A 25,501-nucleotide genomic window follows, 5' to 3' on the forward strand; every position below is an offset into this window, starting at 1 on the left:
GTTGGGATGAATTGGAGCACCGACTGCGAGTCAGGCCTAATCGCTCAACACCAGTGCCCGATGTCCCTCACGCTCTTGTGGCTGAATGGAAGCAAGTACCCGCAGCAATGTTCCAACATCTAGTGGAAAGCCTTCCCAGAAGAGGGGAGGCTGTTATGGCAGCAAAGGGGGAACCGACTCCATGTTAATGCCCATGATTTATGATTGTGGAATACTAATTTCATCAATATTACAAAACTTACTTTAGGTCAGCTTCAATGGCTTTCATAGGTAGGTGAGAAAAGTTACATGATGTCAATTTTTATGTCCAAACATGAATATTGACTTACATTGAAGCGTTTTCGGGTGGTATATGGGCAATATACCACGGCTAAGGGCTGTTCTTACGCACAACTCAAAGCAACGCAGAGTGCAAGGACACTGCCCTTAGCCGTGGTATATTGGCCATATATCACAAACCCCTGAGGTGCCTTATTGCTATTATAAACTGGTTACCAACGTAAATAGAAATGTAAAAATAAATGTTTAGTCATACCCGTGGTACACGGTCTACCACAACTTTCAGCCAATCAGCATTCAGGGCTCGAACCACCCAGTTAATAAATAGTAGTGCAATACCATTACTTTTTTCCCCTTTAATTTCAAAATGATCCAGCTTCTTCCACCATGTTTCACACATATTCAGACTACATTTTGAGATAATATATGACAAAGTGCAGTTAAACTATATATATTATAGACATTACTTTATAAGCAACCTTAAGTCTGAATAGTGATGAATTGACCCAATGCGTCATGAAATGTGGTTTCACCAATTTACTGTATGTTGTCAACTATTCAAATCATATTTTTCACCAAAATAAGCATTTTTTAAATACAAACTAAATGTACCCTATTCTTAGTCCACCATACCATTTACTGACATATTAACCACCTGGTTGATTTGTTGCTTTTGAGCCTTTTTACATTTTAACCATTTATTTTCATATTTGGGGTGGCAGCGTAGCCTAGTGGTTAGAGCGTTGGACTAGCAACCGGAAGGTTGCAAGTTCAAACCCCCGAGCTGACAAGGTACAAATCTGTTGTTCTGCCCCTGAACAGTTAACCCACTGTTCCCAGGCTGTCATTGAAAATAAGAATATGTTCTTAACTGACTTGCCTGGTTAAATAAAGGTAAAATTAAAAAATATATATATATATTTCTACTCTTCAAGGTCTCTATTAACAGGAATGGTGCAATATGAATACCTCAACAACGGAATTCCTCCTGCCGTTTATCCCTTATCTTTGGTGACTGATTTTGAGTATTCTTACAGTGGGCGAAGTTAGAGAGCCACAACAATGAACTGCAGCAACCCAAAATAATACCAATTATGTAAATTCATCCACGAGGGCTTGGGAGTTGACCAATCAAGTTCAAGTGAATATCTCTTTCATATTCACTTCTAAATCAATTGTCAAAACATGCTCTACCAGATGATTGAGAATAGGGTTAAAGGGGTATGGAGAAATTAATTATTTAAATAAAGTTGTTTCCACTTAGAGAAATACATATACTGAAATCTCCAAAAATACTTCACCAAGCACACTACAAACAAAACCTTGAAAATTCCAAACTATTCACTTACAACTTGGGGGAGCCTGATTGGCTATGCAGCACCCAGTAAGAATGTGCTTTGAGATTTCAAATGGCTCACCAATCACTGACAGTCATGAAGTGAATACAGTAGGCCTTCCATTGGCCAGAGACTTCCCAGTTCCCATTTAGCATAGCTGAGTTACATTGGAGGGATTCCATCTTAAAAGCCTGTAGTAGGGATAGATGAATGTATTGTTGGCAGGGGGAAAAAGAAAGGAGGAGGATGGAAAGGATTTGGAAAGGGTTTACGAGGGCAATCAAGACCAGTTAAATACAGACAAACTAAACTAGTTAAGTACAGTAGAATCCAGTGAAACCAGTTAGCCACAGAGGTCTGGCACAACATGGTGTGTTTAAAAATTATGCTTTTAAATAAAAAGTGGAGGCTGGGTGGAGACATTGTGAAGACATTGAAAAACATGAAAGTGTGATTTCACAATGTCCTATTTTGAGTAACAGGTTGGTTATACTTAATAATGCCTGCATTGCTAACTTCTCCACTGTTTTTGTCCCGTAGCTACCATGTTGTAGCAGTGTGAAGCGAACCCGTAGCTACCATGTTGTAGCAGCGCGAAGCGAACCCGTAGCTACCATGTTGTAGCAGCGCGAAGCGAACCCGTAGCTACCATGTTGTAGCAGCGCGAAGCGAACCCGTAACTACCATGTTGAAGCAGCGCGAAGCGAACCCGTAGCTACCATGTTGTAGCAGTGTGAAGCGAACCCGTAGCTACCATGTTGTAGCAGCGCGAAGCGAACCCGTAGCTACCATGTTGTAGCAGCGTGAAGCGAACCTGTAGCTACCATGTTGTAGCAGCGTGAAGCGAACCCATACACATGCACAGATACTCTGTGTGATCCAGTAGTCAGTTAACAAGAAACCAATAACAAAGAAACTGGATGAAGAGGAGAAAAAAATAAGAAAATGGAGGCTCCCAAACCATCTCTGTCCACAATGCTGCTGCTCCCAAACCATCTCTGTCCACAATGCTGCTGCTCCCAAACCATCTCTGTCCACAATGCTGCTGCTCCCAAACCATCTCTGTCCACAATGCAGCTGCTCCCAAACCATCTCTGTCCACAATGCTGCTGCTCCCAAACCATCTCTGTCCACAATGCTGCTGCTCCCAAACCATCTCTGTCCACAATGCTGCTGCTCCCAAACCATCTCTGTCCACAATGCTGCTGCTCCCAAACCATCTCTGTCCACACTGCTGCTGCTCCCAAACCATCTCTGTCCACAATGCTGCTGCTCCCAAACCATCTCTGTCCACACTGCTGCTGCTCCCAAACCATCTCTGTCCACAATGCTGCTGCTCCCAAACCATCTCTGTCCACAATGCTGCTGCTCCCAAACCATCTCTGTCCACAATGCTGCTGCTCCCAAACCATCTCTGTCCACAATGCTGCTGCTCCCAAACCATCTCTCCACACAATGCTGCTGCTCCCAAACTCTCTGTCCACAATGCTGCTGCTCCCAAACCATCTCTCTCCACAATGCAGCTGCTCGAAAAAAACCATCTCTCCACAATGCAGCTGCTCGAAAAAACCATCTCCACACAATGCAGCTGCTCGAAAAAACCATCTCTCCACAATGCTGCTGCTCCCAAACCATCTCTGTCCACACTGCTGCTGCTCCCAAACCATCTCTGTCCACAATGCTGCTGCTCCCAAACCATCTCTGTCCACAATGCTGCTGCTCCCAAACCATCTCTGTCCACAATGCTGCTGCTCCCAAACCATCTCTCCACACAATGCTGCTGCTCCCAAACCATCTCTCCACACAATGCTGCTGCTCCCAAACCATCTCTGTCCACAATGCTGCTGCTCCCAAACCATCTCTCCACACAATGCTGCTGCTCGAAAAAACCATCTCTCCACAATGCTGCTGCTCCCAAACTATCTCTGTCCACAATGCTGCTGCTCCCAAACCATCTCTCCACACAATGCTGCTGCTCGAAAAAACATCTCTCCACAATGCAGCTGCTCGAAAAAACCATCTGTCCACAATGCTGCTGCTCCCAAACCATCTCTCCACACAATGCTGCTGCTCCCAAACTATCTCTGTCCACAATGCTGCTGCTCCCGAACCATCTCTCCACACAATGCTGCTGCTCCCAAACCATCTCTGTCCACAATGCTGCTGCTCCCAAACCATCTCTCCACACAATAACTGCTGCTCGAAAAAACCATCTCTCCACAATGCAGCTGCTCGAAAAAACCATCTCTCCACAATGCTGCTGCTCCCAAAACATCTCCCTCCACAATGCTGCTGCTCTCTTCTGTGCTCTCTTCCGACAACAAAGAACATGCGGACAGAGGAAATATTAGTGACAAGGGTCTGTGTATGTGCATGTATGTGTAGGGGAAACCACTTAAACCCACGTCCAGCAAGCGTCTTGTACAATAACATACAACATGTATGTGTGTTGGAACCGTTTGTGTGTACACATGTGGGGTAGGGGGTCACTGGTGGAGGAAACTGGGTGGAGACCACAGCTGAAAACATCGACAGTGACCTCTTGTAATGGAAAGCTGTTGATGACAGACACTGATGTCTACATCAACACACACAGTGTTCCAGCCACTGCCCTTGTCACGCCTTGGTCATTGTATTTTGTGTTTTTGTTATGTTTGGGTAGGCCAGGGTGTGACATGGGTTTATATGTTGTGTTTCGTATTGGGGTTTGTATTATTTGGGATCGCGGCTGATTAGGGGTGTGGTATAGGCTTGGCTGCCTGAGGCGATTCTCAATTAGAGTCAGGTGCTTATCGTTGTCTCTGATTGGGAACCGTATTTAGGCAGCCTGAGTTCGCTTTGTATTTCGTGGGTGTTTGTTCCTGTCTCTGTGTTGTAGTCACCAGATAGGCTGTAATTAGTTTCACGTTCCGTTCTGTTGTTTTTGTGTTAGTTTCAGTTATTTCATGTACCGCGATTCTTTCATTAAAGTCATGAGTAACCTACACGCTGCATTTCGGTCCGACTCTCTTTCTTCAACAGACGAACGCCGTTACAGCCAGCCCTCATCCCCCCAGACACCAAAACTATGGACAACGGTCAGAGAGAACCAGGCACGATAACACATGTAGACTTAGAGACATCTGCAGAGAACTCCATTCCTGTGGTCTTGAGACAATATTTCCCCAATAGAACTAAAAACAGTAAAAAAAAAACTATTAGGAGCTAATTGATGATGCATGAAGTACAGAGACATTAAACATGTTCCATCCTCAGATCATTTTACATTACGGTGCTGAATCTGGATGGACTCAATACCTTTCTGACGCGATGTTGAAGGAATTTAATTCCTCTGTTTTAATAAAAATTCCCTTAAAACGCGATCCGACAACAGATGCAGGGGGGGGAAGTGAACCAGCATTCACACCCAGAAACAACACCTATAGAGTATCCAGGGGAACGGGGTTCACAGATTACGCTGAGGGAGATGGGTGTCTCACAGATCTGTTTCAGATCCCAACCTCACAGAGTCAAGGCCAAGGACAACACTCAAATAAGCAGGGGAGAGTTAACTCACAGACAAGTGGTTTCTTCTTATCAAAAGTCAGAATTCTAGGCAGTGCCATGACTGGTGTTTCATAATTATACACAGTGTCATACACACATCTATGGTTATCAGGTTCTGTGTAATGGTACACTGGAACTAATACAGAATATTCCCAAAAGTGCAAATTTTAAGTTAAATGTAGTGCTCCGCAAACACTCTCAGGTACTATAAAAGATTTGACCTATGAAATGAACCCAGGTCTGCTACCAACCCACTAGCCCTCTTCAGCAGTACACCAAGCAACAAACCAAAGAACCAACCAGCCGTAGTCCAGGGAATGTGGCTTGCTAACACTGAGTCTCAGTGCAGCTTGCTAATACTGAGTCTCAGTACAGCTTGCTAACACTGTGCCTTAGTATGGCTTGCTAATACTGTGCCTTAGTATGGCTTGCTAATACTGTGCCTTAGTATGGCTTGCTAATACTGTGCCTTAGTATGGCTTGCTAATACTGTGCCTTAGTATGGCTTGCTAATACTGTGCCTTAGTATGGCTTGCTAATACTGTGCTTTAGTATGGCTTGCTATCACTGAGCATTCCTAATGCCCTGGACAAGAGCTACCAATCAACCTGTAAAACATTCCACACTCTGCTCTGCTCCCCATCCACCCTGATTACACAACAAGGAATTCCACAGAGACATTTTCCCATTAGGCTGTAACAGGAAGGGGAAGAGCCTCGTCTGGAATTTTTCTTTGGATATGCAGATGTAAGGTGTTACTGCAATGCACAAGCGTGTGTGTGAGCACATTCATATGATTTTCAAAAAGGAAGGTGCCTGCACCTTGAGTTGAACCATAAGGATTCACCATAACAGGTACAGGTCCTACCCTACACGAGTCAACCATGTGGTTTACAAGCCTAGTTTACTGGTATTGTTTACAGGCCTACTTTACAAGCCTAGTTTACATGCCTAGTTTACATGCCTAGTTTACATGCCTAGTTTACATGCCTAGTTTACATGCCTAGTTTACATGCATAGTTTACATGCATAGTTTACTAGTTCAGTAGGCCACAACTTTCAGATAGAAATATATTATAAAGAACAAATCAAATCAATTAAAATCTAATTTGATTTGTCACATGCACCGTGTTGACCTTACCGTGAAATGCTTACTTACAAGCCCTTAACCAACAATGCAGTTTTAAGAAAATAGAGTTAAGAAAATATTTACTAAATAAACTAAAGTAAAATAACGAGGCTATATACAGGGGGTACTGGTACTGAGTCAATGTGCGGCGGTACAGGTTAGAGGTCATTTGTACATGTAATGTAGGTAGGGGTAAAGTGACCATGCATAGATAATAAACAGTGAGTAGCAGTAGTGTAAAAACAAACGGGGGGAGGGAAGGGGGTGTCAATGCAAATAGTCTGGGTGACCATTTGATGAATTGTTCAGCAGTCTTATTGGAGTGGGTCTAGGGTTTCTGTGATTATGGTGTTGATGTTTATTTCTTGAACTGCATTGTTGGTTAAGGGCTTGAAAGTATGCATTTTACCCGTTGTATTCGGCGCATGTGACAAATACATTTCGATTTGATGTGAGCCATGACCACCCTTTCAAAGCACTTCATGTCTACCGACGTGAACAGCGCTACTCTTGAAATTTCTATCTGCAACGTTCCACAAAGCTTCCCTACTCAACCCTTCCCTACTCAACCCTTCCCTACTCAACCCTTCCCTACTCAACATGGCCCTGGTAACCCTGTATTTGCTTGGCTTTGTTCAATGACAAGAAGCAAAAGCATTATGCCGTGAATTGCTTGTGCCCACTCAGATGCAGTACAGTACATATCAAAGACGTACTAATGTCTCTTTCCTCCTCCCACTCACTAGTTTCTTGTTCATGTCCCCAGCAGATGGAGGGCCAGTTTGTGTAGATGGATAATTGATAACCCCTCTAATTCTATGCAGAAAGACTGACCCGACACCAGATTAAGTGTTCTCTTAGGTCTTGTAGACAGAAATCATTAGATGTGTAATGGAGAGAAACAGTAGCCATGTAAACAGAAAGTAGGTCCAGAACAGAAACGGAGGAAGAGAGAGACTTTTGATGCTCTTAACTTAGATATCTTCAGAAAATGTGAGTGAGTGAGTGAGTGAGTGAGTGAGTGAGTGAGTGAGTGAGAAAGACCAGAAAGATTGAAAGACTTAACTAGTGTTACAGTGGAGCAAAAACATCTTGACAAAGTGAGGAAGTAACTGTTTTGCTTTGAACTTGTTACAAGATAATAAGATAATCAATCCATTGTTACTGGATTGTAAAAAAGAGAAAGGGCATGTAATTGCTGGTGTTCCTTAACAGCCAGAGGAGGCTCGTTGGCGGCGATTAGAGACGCCATTAGATAAGAGAGTAGGGAGAGAGAAGCCGGGCCAAACCAAACTTCCTACCACTTTTGCATTTTGGGTTCTAGCTCCCCCCCTCTCTCCCTCCCTCCATCAGCCAGCTGTTGAGTTCTCCTCTCTTTCATCCTTTCTTTTCTGCATATGTTTGTCTCTCGCTTTCTTTCTTATCCAGCCATTGTCCATCTCCTCTCCTCCGTTCTTCATCCCTTCTGTACTTTTCATTACCATTTGGTCTCCAAACCATGAGCAGAGTCAAAGAAGACACAGGGCAATTGTGATTATATATATATATATATATATATTTAATATTTTTATTTAACCTTTATTTAACTAGACAATTCAGTTAAGAACAACTTCTTATTTACAATGATGGCCTACACTGGCCAAACCTGGGTGATGCTGGGCCAATTGTGCACCACCCTCTGGGACTCCCAATCATGGCCAGTATCCTAGATCTGTACTTTGGGGCAACTTCACACTGAAGGGAAGTTAGCCATTGAATGCTACTCATTATTCCTATCCAGAGTTGGAGAGAAACTGATTACATGTAAGTGATTACAAAAAAACATTAACTGTAATCTGTTACGTTACCAGCAAAAACATTGTAATCAGATTACAGATACTTTTGAAAAACTAGAGGATTACTTTTAAATTCAGAAAGGATTTTTGCGAAAAAAAACTTCTGTAAACTCAATGACATTCAAATGAACATTGAAAAAAGGTGCATGTTTAAATCAGAGCTTGCTATGATGACACACCAAATGTGTTTGATGGATCGAGGGAAAAGAGCAGGAATAGGCTTTTGTAGGCTACAGTCCAAGCTATGTCTTCCAATGGTGCGACTGCTGTCGGCATCCAAAGATTATACAACTCGAATAATAGCTTGGAGGTAAGGATGAGAGCAGTGGTATAGTCTACGGCAAAACGGATATCACTTATTATTGATATCTACAGTGGGGATAACAAGTATTTGATACTAAGTTCTGCTTTTCTGATGTATCAAATACTTATGTCATGCAATAAAATGCAAATTAATTACTTAAAAATCATACAATGTGATTTTCTGGATTTTTGTTTTAGATTCCGTCTCACACAGTTGAAGTGTACCTATGATAAATGTGTACCTATGATAAAAATTACAGACCTCTACATGCTTTGTAAGTAGGAAAACCTGCAAAAATCGGCAGTGTATCAAATACTTCTTCTCCCCACTGTATATAGCGCAATGATGTGAATCACACTGCTGCTCTCTAAATGAGCTATTTGCGACGGATTGTGGTTGTTGTGGATGGCGGTTCAGAAATCTACATGTGTATTTGAACCCAATAATGGTTGAATTGAATAAATTAAAGCTTTTGATAAACTTAAAGGGGCAATCTGTAGTTGCTACATCCATTTTTGGACTTATTAATTATATATATTAATGTAAAGATAACATTTAATCAGAAATGATATGTAGTAGAAAGCGATGGGTTAGAAGAAGCCTACATAACCAACCCATAAAGTAAAATTTAACATCCATATATGGCCAGTTATGTAAACTTTAACATTGATTTAATCTGCAATAGAAGTCGTTCAATTGGTTACATACACTTAGGTTGGAGTCATTAAACATATTTTTTTCAACCACTCCACAAAAATCTTGTGAACAAACTATAGTTTTGGCAAATCGGTTAGGACATCTACTTTGTGCATGACACAAGTCATTTTTCCGACAATTGTTTACAGACAGATTATTTAACTTATGATTCACTGTATCACAATTCCAGTGGGTCAGAAGTTTACATACACTAAGTTGACTGTGCCTTTAAACAGCTTGGAAAATTCCAGAAAATTATGTCACAGCTTTAGAAGCTTCTGATAGGCTAATTGACATCATTTGAGTCAATTGGAGGTGTACCTGTGGATGTATTTCAAGGCCTACCTTCAAACTCAGTGCCTCTAATTGACATCATGGGAAAAATCAAAAGAAATCAGCCAAGACCTCAGAAAAAAATTGTAGCCCTCCACAAGTCTGGTTCATCCTTGGGAGAAATTTCCAAGAGCCTGAAGGTACCACGTTCATCTGTACAAACAATAGTACACAAGTATAAACACCATGGGACCATGCAGCAGTCATACCGCTCAGGAAGGAGACATGTTCTGACTCCGAGATAAACATACTTTGGTGCGAAAAGTGCAAATCAATCCCAGAACAAAAGCAAAGGACCTTGTGAAGATGCTGGAGGAAACAGGTACAAAAGTATCTATATCCACAGTAAAACGAGTCCTATATCGACATAATCTGAAAGACCGCTCAGCAAGGAAGAAGCCACTGCTCCACAACCGCCATAAAAAAAGCCAGACTGCAGTTTGCACATGGAGACAAAGATCGTACATCTGGTCTGATGAAACAAAAATATAATTATTTGACCATTGTTATGTTTGGAGGAAAAAGGGGGAGGCTTGCAAGCCGAAGAACACCATCCCAACCGTGAAGCACGGGGGTGGCAGAATCATGTTGTGGGGGTGCTTTGCTGCAGGAGGGACTGGTGCATTTCACAAATAGATGGCATCATGATGGAGCAAAATGATGTGCATATATTGAAGCAACATCTCAAGACATCAGTCAGGAAGTTAAAGCTTGGTCGCAAATGGGTCTTCCAAATGGACAATGACTCCAAGCATACTTCCAAAGTTGTGGCAAAATGTCTTAAGGACAACAAAGTCAAGGTATTGGAGTGGCCATCACAAAGCCCTGACCTCAATCCTATAGAAATTTGTGGGCAGAACTGAAAAAGCGTGTGAGAGCAAGGAGGCCTACAAACCTGGCTCAGTTACACCAGTTCTGTCAGGAGGAATCAGCCAAAATTCACCCAACTTATTGTGGGAAGCTTGTGGAAGGCTACCTGATATGTTTGACCCAAGTTAAACAATTTAAAGGCAATGGTACCAAATACTAATTGAGTGTATGTAAACCTCTGACCCACTGGGAATGTGATGAAAGAAATAAAAGCTAAAAGAAATAATTCTCTGATATTATTCTGACATTTAACTTTAAAATAAAGTGGTGACCCTAACTGACCTAAGACAGGGAATTGTTACTAGGATTAAATGTCAGGAATTGTGAAAAACTGAGTGTAAAATGTATTTGGCTAAGGTGTATGTAAACTTCCGACTTCAACTGTACATAACATACATTTTGTCTTCTAATGCCTCTAATCAGTATGTTTAATCCAAAAGTTCTGTTAAAAAATATAATTTTGGACAGGCAACTAGTAACTGTAACACATTACATTTAGAAAGCCACCTACCTAACCCTGTTCCTATCTCACAATAGAGTCATATAATAGCAGCAAATCTAGTCAAGATCGATTTGAAGACCAAAGTGTGGAGCAGAGGTAGCATAACCATGGGTCTCGTCAAACAGTGCTGCCAGTCTCGCAGCGTTTTACACTAATAACTGATCCCGGGGCTGTCCCAGTACATCTGGGCCAGGCAAACCAGCAGACTCAAGCCAAGCCAAGCCAAAACAATGCAGAGGAAGTGGGGGGGTTCCTTCCTCTCCTTTGCTATCACTCTATATACATAAAACAGTGTAATGAGGAGCTGGATGCATTTCCACAAGATCTTGAAAGACCTGCTGCAACACACACACACACACACACATGTACACACACGTTTCCACAGACACACACAATGGATTACTACTGTGAGGTTTACACCATTCCATTGTTCGCAGCTGTTTGACAGACATAGGTTGAGCCTTATAGCTTGGGAGTTGGAGTGACTCTGTACTGTCTATCTGTGAATAATTTAAAGTGCAGAATAGACTGTACATTATTCAGAAAGGAATAGAGGTAGAGTGAGAGGAAGGGAGAGGTGGAGGGAGGGAGGAGAGGAATAGGAGGATAGGGGAATTAAATGGTGGGAGGAATGGGGGAATAGATGGTAGAGTGAAAGGAAGGGGGAGATGGAGGCAGGAAGGGATGCAGGAATGGGAGGATAGGGAAACTAAATAGGATAGGGAAACTAAATGGAGGGAGAAAGGGGGGAATAGCTGGCAGAATGAGAGGAATCCGAGGGAGGAGAAGAATGGAAGGAGAGGAAGATAGAAGGGGAGAGGAATGGAGTGATGGCAGAAGGAGAGAACTTACCAGGCCAGCGATGGGAGTGGGTAATCTGTTGATCTTCTTCACCAAGCCAGGTTTGATGGAGCTCAGCAACCTGAGAGAAAGAGAGCGATGAGAGAGAGAATGTAAAATAATATGAAACCACAAACACCTGATTCAAATCCAATCAGATATCTGTACAAAACATCAATATCTTCAGCTATGAATGGATAACATCTGTAAAGGCATTGTTGGAAACAGTCCCAGCAGATACCATCAGACACTTACAGTATAATTTACATAGAGGGAGGGCTATAGACCTAAACTTCCTTAGATAACTATGTGAATGATCATCATAACCAGAAAGTCCAGAGTTGGTGAACTTCAATGTCTCTTATCCAGCATCTGCTGCTCTGAAGAGTTAGGAATCGTATGCATTTCATATAACAGGAAGATAGAGAAGGGGAGAGATGGATAGATTGAGAGAGACAGAACAAATAAACAGACAGACTACGACGACAGAAAGAAAGAAATGAATGAAGGAATCAGAAAATGGACCCTCCCCCTGAGTGTGTCCTATGTGGCCGTCTTGAGAGGTTGGCGTTGACACTGGCTCTAAATCAGATGGAAGGACTTAAGGACACATGCTGCTCCCCACTCCTCTGTATATTAGAACAGGTCTCAGAGCAATTGGAGTGGATAGTGATAATTACAGGGCAGAGCCAGAAGAAAAGGAAAAACCTCTGTCCTCACAGCCCTCAAGGGGCCCATGATAAGTTGGAGCACAGTGGAGCACACAGCCGCAGCCTTGGACTGCTGTCAGAGTCACAGACAGGCCTTGGACTGCTGTCAGAGTGACAGACAGGCCTTGGACTGCTGTCAGAGTGACAGACAGGCCTTGGACTGCTGTCAGAGTGACAGACAGGCCTTGGACTGCTGTCAGAGTGACAGACAGGCCTTGGACTGCTGTCAGAGTGACAGACAGGCCTTGGACTGCAATCAGAGTGACAGACAGGTCTTAAGAGACTTAAATACACACCCAGTCACACAAACACGTGACGAACGATCATACACTATCTCAGTGTGTTAGGATGTATCTGGCTTTATTGTATCCAGTCATGTTATTCCTGAGGAAGTGGGCATGAGTGGTTGGGATAATGTTGTCAGGTCATGGTTCACAACAAATTACTAACACGCAGATAACTGTAGCTAAAATATGTTATTGTACACAAGCACTTCTGTCAAAAACTAAATCTGTCAAAAACATGGGAAGTCACGAGACAAACCCCCCCATTTTGATGTTCTGAAACTTAAAAGACTTAACTAAAGTACATCCCCCTCCCCACTCAAGGTAACCTCCTCAAAAACTAAACATGAGAAAAAAAAGCAGGTAAGGGTGTCAAAGACAAAACAGATAACTTCCTCGTGGTCCAGCCCTTCCTTTGTTGTGAGCACACATGGTCCACAGCAGACATTCTCCAACTTCCTCCCAAGGTGCAAGGTTTTTAGAAAGAGCCTGAGGAGATCTTATCTAATCCTAGGCCTGTTATTGCTGTTTCACCTGAGGAATGTACAACCAGAGTTCCCCCTATCTGATTCCAGACCTGTTACTATGTCCTGTTGTTGAGGAATGCGCTACAATAGTTCCCCCTTTGTTCCTCATCAAAGCCAGAGCCAACGTGACATAACTATCTTCTGATAACAATCGCTGTGGTTATGACATGCCTGGAAGGCAATGTGATTCTATCTCAAACGCTGAGTGGAAGAGAGTGGAGAGGTTGAGTTGGATTGAGATGGATGGCTGTGAATGGTGTGATATGGGAAGGGTTAGGTGTAAGGGAGATGCTGGTTGTTGACAGAGGTGTTTCACACATGACCGTGGTAGTAAAGAGTAAGCGGAGAAGGTGATATGTGATGTTGATAATATGGTAAGATAATGCTGGTCTTTCAATGGCGGTGTTATTCATACTCCTGTCCCTTCATACTCCAGTGTAGACAGAGAACATACAGTAGAGGCCCACAATTCACGGTGAACACTCAACAACCCACAGTTGTATTACCCATCTGTTTCAGTTGACCCCACTGAAGTCCTTCAAAGTCCCTTCATGGTCTCCAGGGGACTGTACCGAACCCCTAGGGTGTCTGTGCACTTTACTACACGAACAGAATCCACACACTGGAATTTAGTGGGATGACCAAAATCATTAAATCTCCTAGATTGAGTCCACTGCTGAAAAGGACAGGGTCATTCCGTAAAGTAAAGTATGTTCTATGCACAGGATGAGGAACATGTCTGAAGGGAAGGAGGGGGACTATAGCCGTAACACAGGATGAGGAACATGTCTGAAGGGAAGGAGGGAGACTCTAGCCATAACACAGGATGAGGAACATGTCTGAAGGGAAGGAGGGAGACTCTAGCCATAACACAGGATGAGGAACATGTCTGAAGGGAAGGAGGGAGACTCTAGCCATAACACAGGATGAGGAACATGTCTGAAGGGAAGGAGGGAGACTCTAGCCATAACACAGGATGAGGAACATGTCTGAAGGGAAGGAGGGAGACTCTAGCCATAACACAGGATGAGGAACATGTCTGAAGGGAAGGAGGGGGACTATAGCCGTAACACAGGATGAGGAACATGTCTGAAGGGAAGGAGGGAGACTCTAGCCATAACACAGGATGAGGAACATGTCTGAAGGGAAGGAGGGGGACTATAGCCGTAACACAGGATGAGGAACATGTCTGAAGGGAAGGAGGGAGACTCTAGCCATAACACAGGATGAGGAACATGTCTGAAGGGAAGGAGGGAGACTCTAGCCATAACACAGGATGAGGAACATGTCTGAAGGGAAGGAGGGAGACTCTAGCCATAACACAGGATGAGGAACATGTCTGAAGGGAAGGAGGGAGACTCTAGCCATAACACAGGATGAGGAACATGTCTGAAGGGAAGGAGGGGGACTATAGCCGTAACACAGGATGAGGAACATGTCTGAAGGGAAGGAGGGAGACTCTAGCCATAACACAGGATGAGGAACATGTCTGAAGGGAAGGAGGGAGACTCTAGCCATAACACAGGATGAGGAACATGTCTGAAGGGAAGGAGGGAGACTCTAGCCATAACACAGGATGAGGAACATGTCTGAAGGGAAGGAGGGAGACTCTAGCCATAACACAGGATGAGGAACATGTCTGAAGGGAAGGAGGGAGACTCTAGCCATAACACAGGATGAGGAACATGTCTGAAGGGAAGGAGGGGGACTATAGCCGTAACACAGGATGAGGAACATGTCTGAAGGGAAGGAGGGAGACTCTAGCCATAACACAGTTGTTCCCACAATGTGAAGAATTGAGGTGACATGGTTGGGAGGATGCATGCAATTTACACGCTACAGAAAAAAAGGTTGACGACTCAATTAGTACTTTACTGTAGTTATTGAATTGTTAATTTACTGTATCTATATTAAATTATTTATCAGAGTATATCTAATTGGGATTAAAGAACCCTGGACCACAGTATGTTTAAATAGAGAATAAATGATTGGGTAAACCCCTCAGAACTGTGAATATATCAAATGGCAAACATATCTAGTCAATATTATAGAATGTGCATGTAATGTACAGTTAGCCTGACTAACAAAGCCAAACTCTGTAGCCATAGTGACCAATTTCAGGAAACTTGGCGTATGTTGCGGGTCACTACTTCACAGGAGAGCCGTTTGAAAGTTAACTTTTTTTTAAAATCAAAATGCGTTTTTTGGGGGACAGAAATGCCTTCTCGAACATGTGAACTTTCATGTGCCTTAATAAAAAACTTGTATGCCATCCGTAAATATGAATAAAATTGTTAAATTACGAGCCCAGTAGGTTTAGCCACAGAAAAAAACAGCAACATTCCAGCTAGCCATGATTGGCTGAGATAATGAGTGGGCTGGACATGCCGAGAGATGAGTTTGAATTGGTTTGCCATATAGTACACATTCTGTCTATTTGAGCTGGTCAGTATGTGTAGGTAATCCTGTCTAATCGTCTTTTTTTGGATCGAGTAGTAAAACTACATAAATCAGTATGATATTCAAGTATGATAGCTAAGGAGATGGAGAAAACACCTGTTTCCGAATTACATCTTCAAACTAAGGGCAGGAGACGCATCCATCTATGATGTATACGGGTAAAATATTCTAGCAACCTTCATTTTCAGATATGACACGTTTCTAATTTTGACAGAAAGTAGTTCATTTCAAGTTAAAGTGTACCGTTAGCTAGCTAACATTAGCTTGCTAACATTTGCTTGCTAACTCGCAAGCTAACGTTACGTGTATGATCTTATTATTCGTATCTTTGAGTCATTTGCTTGGCTAGTTAATGTCAGCTAGCTACCATTGAACCTGATTGGTTAGCTACCTGCAGACTCATGCAGGGTAGTAACATCATGAGTTGGGATTATGGTTAATTGTTTAGGTTGCTAGTGAGCGAGCTCGCTAGCTAGCTACCTACCTACCGCGTTGCGTTTGTAAATTCAGTCTGGCCATCTACTCCGATTTCAGAGCACTCTCGTCTGAGTGTACCAGAGCTCAGAATAACTGATGAATTTAGGAAAGCTCAACACCCGTTGAATATGGCCGGTGTCAGTAAAAGTTGGCAAATAAATGTAATTAAATTGTTGCCAGCAGCACAGTTAACCAACACTCTGGATAACATGAAAACAGCCTAACCAGCTCTGCTTGGGTGAGAAAAAGGGTCAGAGTTTGGGTGGGGGCTAAAGCTTAAGAGGGTGTGAATGATGCTGAATGGGTGTAGACAAAGAAGAGCTCTCCAGTAGTTACCAAAGCATTCAAAGGCCATTTCTCAAAAGTCAGGTTCATCAACTTTCAAAGCAGAATTACTTTCCCATTGTTCCTCAATTGCAGTATATGTCATACCATTTTGTAGCTCTGTGTCTATGATTTTATCCAATGTAAAAAACACAATGTTGCTACATAAGACCGAATCAAGGCGGTCGGTCACATACGGCCAGTAAGCCTGTAGTGTACTTAACTCACTATTGTACCACATGGTCTGGTGTGTCAGGCTACTTACTGTACATTATAAACTGGGTGGTTCGAGCCCTGACTGCTGATTGGCTGGCAGACGTGGTATATAGACCGTAGACCACGGGTATGACGAAACATTTATTCTTACTGCTCTAATTACATTGGTAACCAGTTTATAGCAGCAATAAGGCACCTCCGAGGTTTTCAGTATATGGCCAAAATATCGCGGCTAAGGACTGTATCCAGGCACTCCGCGTTGTGTCGTGTTTCAGAACAGCCATCTAAATGCAACTCGTATTGTGCCGAGCAGCAAAGGAAGACAGTGGAGGGTACAGCTTATGTCATGATCGTAACTTGAAGGTGATTTTTTTTTTAAATTGTAAAACACTTACTCGCACAGCAGGATCCCATTCTCCAGGCCTCCCCTGAAGTCCTTGTCATTGAAGCATCTGCCTGTGACCGCCTGTCGATCAAAAAGGAAAACCAAAGGTGTCAGTTCCCTTGGTCCTATTCAACCTCACAGGCACATTAGTCAGTCAGTAGTCCTGCAGTAGCTTTGCCTTGTCCTCCTTCTCAGTGTACAACAGTATTTTCTAAATTCAAAGACATGAGTTATTCCTCAGTTGAAGATGTACAACTATAAAATGCAACATTATTTAACATTTAGCTACTTAAATAGCAATATGAAAAAGCACGGCTGGCCGAAGAGGATGAAAGAGAAGGTATAGTGAACTGACACTCGCATGTCTACTGTACATCAACGTCCATAAACCAAAAATCCCTCTGTGGCGAAACAGGCTTCAAACACAATATCCTTTGTTCCTGGTGCTTCAAAACTTTTCCTCCGTAAATCTCCAGAGGAAATACTACAGAGCAACAGAACAAGAAACTAGAAAGCCACCCTCGCTCATTGACAGGGATAACTAACAAGCTGTATGTTAACAAGCTTGACTTAAGCTGCCATCATCCCCACCAAATGGCTCTCTGGGGCTGTTCCAGGCCTGTAATTGGACGTGACACAGGGGATTTATCTCTCGTAGTAGTCCAGTAGCGCTTGCATGACTGGGCTAAGTCTAAATGTGCCACTGTGGTCTAAGGCTCGAAATAGGACATGTGGATGCAAATGCTAGACTGTTTTGTTCAAATGTACATTTGTACATCCAAAGGTGACAATGTGTCAATACTTCAGACTAGTAGCAGGTTGAAAATCATAGAAGAGCATCTAAAAAAAGCTTCTCTCAATTTCAAGCTGAGTAACACTTGGGAGAATGCTGACATCAGTCCATTCACACAACTCACAATCGAAATCTAGGCAAGTTAGAGTACCTTGACCTGTTGACCCGGCCCCGGTTTCCCAAAAGCATCTGAAGTCTAAGTTCATTGTTAGTACCTTCGTAGGAGTATCGTTAAATCTCAGAGCGGTTTTCCAAAACCATAGTTACTATGGTTGCACTTGAAAATGCTCGTAATCTAAAGCCTGCCTCAGACCACTCATAGAACAGCTAAGTGCGTCGTGAAATCCTCTTTGCCCTCCCACTTTGTGCACAGAAGATCTCCGCTAAACATAAAATCACACGGTTTATCCATCTCTCTGTGACTGCCAATAACTTCGGAACAAAGTTGACTACAAATACAACGTTTCCAATGTCTTAGCAATTGATACAAACAAGCGACGTATAAACATATGCTTCAAATGAAAACCCGGGATGACTGCATTCTTTCCATCCTATCAGTATCGAAACATGCTCCAACAACGCACTTAGCGACCGCTCTCTCTGCACGGTGTTTTGGGAAATGGATGTTACATCTTCGGCCGTTGTAGGAAATATATATTGTTAACACATTCATAGGCCTAAATTTCATCGCTATTGGGAAACAAGGAAACAGCCTAACCAGCTCAGCTACAAGGACATCCTCCTTACACATCCGCACACAGATACAAATCCTGCCAAAAACATTGTTTACAACATGCGCAAACACACACACAGTCCCAAACTAAATTACAACCGTCTTAAATATTAGCAGCACTTAATAAACAACCTCCATTCAAAAATCACCTCTAATCTCCCTGTTGTAAGTGTGTAACAGTCTCGCTTCCGTCTCACTCCTTGAAGCAACCTGGACATGAACCAGGGACCCTCTGAACACAACAACTGCCTCCCATGAAGCATCGTTACCGATCTTACCGATCGCTCCACAAAAGCCACAGCCTTTGCAGAACCGCTACGTCTAGGTCTCAGAGAAAGTGACGTTACCGATTGAAACGCTACTAGCGCGCACCGCTAACTAGCTATCCATTTCACACAGGTTAGAAGTGCAAGACCAATTTTAATGTTTTTGTTTTGAGGCGCATAGTAAACATAGCCATTTAAAAAGTGGAGCTCTTCGGATGGTTATTTTCGGAAGCTAATAATGTACGGGATTAAATTCCCTGACTGGTACATTTATTTGCACAGCTGTGGAAAAAGTGTGGGGATACGGGATATACAACGACTGGCTGGCCGGGGTGTGCATTTCTGTCAGTTCTTTGGCTTGTTTGGACGGCGTACAAAAAGAAATGGACTGCTGTTTGACAGTGAGTAGTCCAATATGTTGATGTGTTTGGTGGAAAGGAAACAAGGCCAACTGCCTTGTGTATGTGTGCTGACATTGGGGCCTTTCACCAATACTATTCACAGCAGTGGCTAATAATAGTGAACCAGGCATTGTCTGTCCATTGACTACACAAAAGTGATGAGACAACATTCTATTGGAGGTCTGTGTCACTGTGTGAGCTCCAAACATTCTAACACTAAACTGTCAAAAAGCACATAGTCCACATTATCAGCATTTCATTTATAATTGCTGTATAGTTTTCAGGGTTTAACAATATATTGCAATGTAGATTTATACAGTGTCATTTTGAGAGAACCGGTTTCTTCCAGTTCAGATTCAACAGTAAAGTATCAGCTTATATTTGTTTTATACAGGAGAATATTTCAGTGCAGTGAGGATGATGATGATACAGCAACGCCTGATATATTTCTTAGTTAAAATTGTTGGCATTGTCAGTGTCTGCGAGGCTTGAATAATGTCAAACTGGCTGTCCACTGATTCATCTGATGCGGTAACCTCTAACTCAAGACCTAGAGGGCATCAGCAGATAGCTGTGTTTCCTAAACTGAACAGAGACCCGGTAAGGAAGCCCAGGCCTTTGGCCGACCAACATACCCTGGCTTACCTCATCATAGGGGCTTCTGGCTGGCACAACCAGGGGGCCTGATCTCTAACAAGCCTCTCCTGGCTAATTTCCCTGTGGAATTTTTATCAGGAAGCCACAGCAGTAAAAGGTGAATTTGTTCCTAGCACACCAAGGGAGGGTCCATAGACTGGAGCTATACTGTACTGGCAGGTTCAATCGAAATAAACACACATTTTCCTGAAAACAATTGCCTCGGGGGTCCAGCATCCAGGAGAGTTTGACCCCAAAGTCCATTTGGCCCTTTAGTCTAGTTCAAAGACTAAAACCCTTTAGTCTCATTCGATAAATGCATCCATCTTACAAATTTCCTCAAATTACCTCTCATTTAGATGGAAACATAGACCGAAACTAAGTAATGGGGAGTTATTCTGACCAAGGTCTCAGCCAGTGTCAATGCCCAGTGAAGTTTCTGGTAACTTCTGGACCCCAGATTTCAAAACAGCGGGGTCATCTGAGGGGGCTCAATTAGACTGTGGAATGTGTTGCCTTTGTTGTCTCCAGTGGAATGCGGCACGATGCTTGTTGTCCAAAATGCTTGGCCCCATTGTTCCACAAACAATAATTGTTTTTCTTACTTCCCATCCCCATGGACCCCTTTAATGACCAAACAGAAGCGATTCTCATGGTTTCGTATCCAAGTGTATCAGTTCCAGTACTTTCTCATGCTCTTTGGGAGGAAGGCTCCATTGGAGAAAAACAGCATAGACATACTTTTAAAGGAAGCAACAGAAAAGCTTTGCTCTTTATCCCGAGCCAGGAAAACCAAGGACTCTGAAGAGTAAATCGACAAAGGCCTTGTTCTACTTTGATGACTTCAAGTGTCCTAGATCTGAGGAGCCTGGGAAATGTGTTCCCCCAAAGGAGAAGCGGTTTGTGACTATTTGTTGCTTCTGAAGAACTGTCTGGTCTGGTTGTTCAAGCCAAGCACAGGGAATGAGCAATGAAACATGAGGTATTGCTTGCTTTACATCCTGGCTAATCCAATCTACAATATTATTAGTCATACAAATGTCAAAAGAAAATCCATTAGAAACCAAATTGTATAACAAAATGGACTCTGAGGCCTCTATCAAAATAGACAAGGTATACTATTCTACCTGCAAGTTCAAATTCAGATCCAGTGCTCAAAACATCCAAACTTCTCTAGACAAAATCCTCAGTGACATGAGACCCATCGGAGGGCCAACTTTGTCCTGAACAGATGTTTATCTTTGTGGAAATAGTCTTAACTGGACCCCCTAGGGCCCAGCTATTGAAAACAGATCCATTGCATCTCAAAGGTAATCTCTGGAGCATTTCCCTGGAAGGCTACCTGTCGCAAATTAATAACCGCTAACTCCAGGTTTTTTTGACTGCAAAACCATTTTACCACGAGCCTGAGGCAAAGCATGTTCCACCTGTTCCAGAGTTGACAGGTGTTCACTCCATTGCTCATAAACAGAGACGTGCGCTCCTCAAAACGGCATGTCGTGGTCTGTTTTGTCAAATGTGATCTGCCATTCAGGTTTTTTGTATGGGCCCATTGCATAATCCTGACTACCTAACACCATGCACATCAAACACATTCAGTTGAAGTCGGAAGTTTACATACACCTTTGCCAAATACATTTTAACATTTTACATTTAAACATACATTTTTTCACAATTCCTGACATTTAATCCAAGTAAAATTTCCCTGTTTTAGGATCACCACTTCATTTTAAGAATGTGAAAGGTCAGAATAATAGTAGAGAGAATAATTTATTTCAGCTTTTATTTTTTCCATCACATTCCCAGTGGGTCAGAAGTTTACATAGACTCAATTAGTATTTGGTAGCATTGCCTTTAAATAGTTTAACTTGGGTCAAACGTTTGAGAGCCTTCCACAATAAGTTGGGTAAATTTTGGACCATTCCTCCTGACAAAGCTGGTGTAACTGAGTCAGGTTTGCAGGCATCCTTGCTCACACACGCTTTTTCAGTTCTGCCCACAAAATTTCTATGGGATTGAGGTCAGGGCTTTGTGATGGCCACTCCAATACCTTGACTTTGTTGTCCTTAAGCCATTTTGCCACAACTTTGGAAGTATGTTTGGGGTCATTGTCCATTTGGAAGATCCATTTGCGACCAAGCTTTAACTTCCCGACTGATGTCTTGAGATGTTGCTTCAATACGTTTGCCTCCTCATGATGCCATCTATTTTGTGAAGTGCACCAGTCCCTCCTGCAGGAAAGCACCCCCGTGCTTCACTGTTGGGATGGTGTTCTTCGGCTTCCAAGACTCCCCCTTTGTCACGCCTTGGTCATTATATCTTGTGTTTTTGTTATATGTTTGGGTAGGCCAGGGTGTGACATGGGTTTATATGTTGTATTTCGTATTGGGGTTTGTATTAATTGGGAGTGTGTATTATTAGGGGTGTGTCTAGTTAGGCTTGGCTGCCTGAGGCGATTCCAAGTGGAGTCAGCTGATTCTCGTTGTCTCTGATTGGGAACCGTATTTAGGCAGCCTGAGTGCGCGTTGTATTTTGTGGGTGATTGTACCTGTCTCTGTGTTAGTCACCAGATAGGCTGTATTAGTTTCACTCGTTTGTTGTTTTTGTATTTTCCGTTATTTCATGTACCGCTTTATCTTCATTAAAAGTCATGAGTAACCTACACGCTGCATTTCGGTCTGACTCTCTTCTAATGACAGACGAGGTTCATTACAGAATCACCCACCATTCACAGACCGAGCAGCGTGTGAACTGGCAGGATCTAAAGGAGGACGTTATGGACGGCAGAAGCAGGGATTATACGACGTGGGAAGAAATCGACAGGTGGGCGGCCGACCCAGAGCGAGTGCAGGAGCCCGCCTGGGATTCCCTACAGCAATGCGAAGAGGGCTATACACGTATGGAATCGAGAAGGAAAGCATTGCTATACAGAGCGAAAACCGAAGGTAACGGGAAAGCGCAGAGAGAGAGTGGCTGAGTCAGAGAATAGACCTGAGCCTACTTCCCTGTTGATCGTGAAGAGCAGTTGCAATGGGAGAGACTGCATCAATTGGAGATTTGGACATGGGAGGAGGAATTAGACGGTCAAGGACCCTGGGAGCAGCCGGGAGAATATCGCCGTCCCAAGGAGGAAATAGAGGCAGCAAAAGCGGAGAGGCGCATTTGAGGAGGCAGCACGGCGACGCGGTTGGAAACCGGAAAGTCACCCCCAAAAATATTGGGGGGGGCTAAAAGGGAGAATAGTTATGCCAGGTAGGAAACCTGCGCATACTCCCTGTGCTCACCGTTGGGCTAGAGAGACCGGGCAGGCACCGTGTTATGCTATGGAGCGCACGGTATTTCCAGTGCGGGTGCAGAGCCAGCTGCGACACATACCAGCCCTTCCTATTGGCCGGGCTAGAGTGGGCATCGAGCCAGGTAAGCTTGGGCAGGCTCGGTGCTCAAGAGCTCCAGTGCGCCTGCACGGTCCGGTCTATCCAGAGCCACCTCTACACACCAGTCCTCCGGTAGCAACTCCCCGCACCAGGCTTCCTGTGCGTGTCCTCGCGCCAGTACCACCAGTTCCAGCACCACGCACCAGGCCTCCAGTGCGCCTCGCCTGTTCAGCGCAGCCAGTGCCTTTCTCCTCTCCTGCGCTGCCGGAGTCTCCTGTCTGCCCAGCGCCGCCAGTCGGCCCAGCGTCACCAGTCTGCCAGGATCCGCCAGAAGTGCCAGTCTGCCCAGCGCCGCCAGAGCTCACAGTCTGCCCAGCGCCGCCAGTGCTCCCAGTCTGCCCAGCGCCGCCAGTGCTCCCAGTCTGCCCAGCGCCGCCAGTGCTCCCAGTCTGCCCAGCGCCGCCAGTACCGCCAGTCTGCCCAGCGCCGCCAGTGCCGCCAGTCCTCCCAGCGCCGCCAGACAACCAGTCTCTTCCAGATCTGCCAGACAACCAGTCTCTTCCAGATCTGCCAGACAACCAGTCTCTTCCAGATCTGCCAGACAACCAGTCTCTTCCAGATCTGCCAGACAACCAGTCTCTTCCAGATCTGCCAGACAACCAGTCTCTTCCAGATCTGCCAGACAACCAGTCTCTTCCAGATCTGCCAGACAACCAGTCTCTTCCAGATCTGCCAGACAACCAGTCTCTTCCAGATCTGCCAGACAACCAGTCTCTTCCAGATCTGCCCGACAACCAGTCTCTTCCAGATCTGCCCGACAACCAGTCTTTCCAGATCTGCCCGACAACCAGTCTCTTCCAGATCTGCCTGTCAACCTAGATCTTCTAGATCGGCCAGACAACCAGGATTTACCGGAGCCTACTACCTGCCTGAGCTTCCTCTCAGTACCGAGCTGCTCTGCCCCTCTGTCCCGAGCTGCCCCTCTGTCCCGAGGCCCCTCTGTCCCGAGCTGCCCCTCTGTCCCGAGCTGCCCCTCTGTCCCGAGCTGCCCCTCTGTCCCGAGCTGCCCCTCTGTCCCGAGCTGCCCCTCTGTCCCGAGCTGCCCTCTGTCCCGAGCTGCCCCTCTGTCCCGAGCTGCCCCTCTGTCCCGAGCTGCCCTCTGTCCCGAGCTGCCCCTCTGTCCCGAGCTGCCCCTCGGTCCCGAGCTGCCCTCGGTCCCGAGCTGCCCCTCGGTCCCGGAGCTGCCCCTCTGTCCCGAGCTGCCCCCTCGGTCCCGAGCTGCCCCTCGGTCCCGGCTGCCCCTCGGTCCCGAGCTGCCCCTGATGGTCCCGATCCTCGGTCCCGAGCTGCCCCTCGGTCCCGAGCTGCCCCTTTTGCTGCCCCTCGGTCCCGAGCTGCCCCTCGGTCCTGCCCCTCGGTCCCGAGCTGCCCCTCGGTCCCGAGCTGCCCCTCGGTCCCGAGCTGCCCCTGAGCTGCCCCTCGGTCCCGAGGAGCCAGAACCGCCACCATGGACAGACGCCCACCCGGACCCTCCTATGCTCTTGAGGTGCGTCCCGGAGTCCGCACCTTAGGGGGGTTCTGTCACGCCTCATTATATCTTGTGTTTTTGTTATATGTTTGGGTAGGCCAGGTGTGACATGGGTTTATATGTTGTATTTCGTATTGGGGTTTATATTAATTGGGAGGGGGTTTATATGTTGTAGTGTGTATTATTAGGGGTGTGTCTAAGGCTTGGCTGCCTGAGGCGATTCCTAATTGGAGTCAGCTGATTCTCGTTGTCTCTGATTGGGAACCGTATTTAGGCAGCCTGAGTGCGCGTTGTATTTTGTGGGTGATTGTACCTGTCTCTGTGTTAGTCACCAGATAGGCTGTATTAGTTTCACTCGTTTGTTGTTTTTGTATTTTCCGTTATTTCATGTACCGCTTTATCTTTATTAAAAGTCATGAGTAACCTACACGCTGCATTTCGGTCTGACTCTCTTCAAACGACAGACGAGGTTCATTACACCCTTTTTCCTCCAAACACAACAATGGTCATTATGGCCAAACCATTCTATTTTTGTTTCATCAGACCAGAGGACATTTCTCCAAAAAGTACGATCTTTGTCCCCACCGTAGTCTGGCTTTTTTATGGCGGTTCTGGAGCAGTGGCTTCTTCCTTGCTGAGCGGCCTTTCAGGTTATCGATATAGGACTCATTTTTACTGTTGATATAGATACTTTTGTACCCGTTTCCTCAAGCATC

The 25,501-nt window shown here is 44.5% G+C and overlaps 1 protein-coding gene across 7 annotated transcripts in view; it reads right to left on the reverse strand.

The window, feature by feature from the left end:
- Positions 1-25,501, reverse strand: part of LOC118379901 (LIM and calponin homology domains-containing protein 1-like) — a 146,090-nt gene that overhangs the window by 70,260 nt on the left and 50,329 nt on the right. For all 7 annotated transcript variants that reach the window (XM_035766925.2, XM_035766920.2, XM_035766906.2 and 4 more), the window contains exons 2-3: positions 17,065-17,135; positions 11,684-11,753 (exon numbers count right to left, since the gene is read on the reverse strand). In XM_035766925.2, the coding sequence (XP_035622818.1) occupies positions 11,684-11,753; positions 17,065-17,135 (141 nt within the window). The remainder of the gene's footprint in view (positions 1-11,683; positions 11,754-17,064; positions 17,136-25,501) is intronic.

This window comes from Oncorhynchus keta, chromosome 4, assembly GCF_023373465.1.
Source record: "Oncorhynchus keta strain PuntledgeMale-10-30-2019 chromosome 4, Oket_V2, whole genome shotgun sequence".
Taxonomy (NCBI): Eukaryota; Metazoa; Chordata; class Actinopteri; order Salmoniformes; family Salmonidae; genus Oncorhynchus; species Oncorhynchus keta.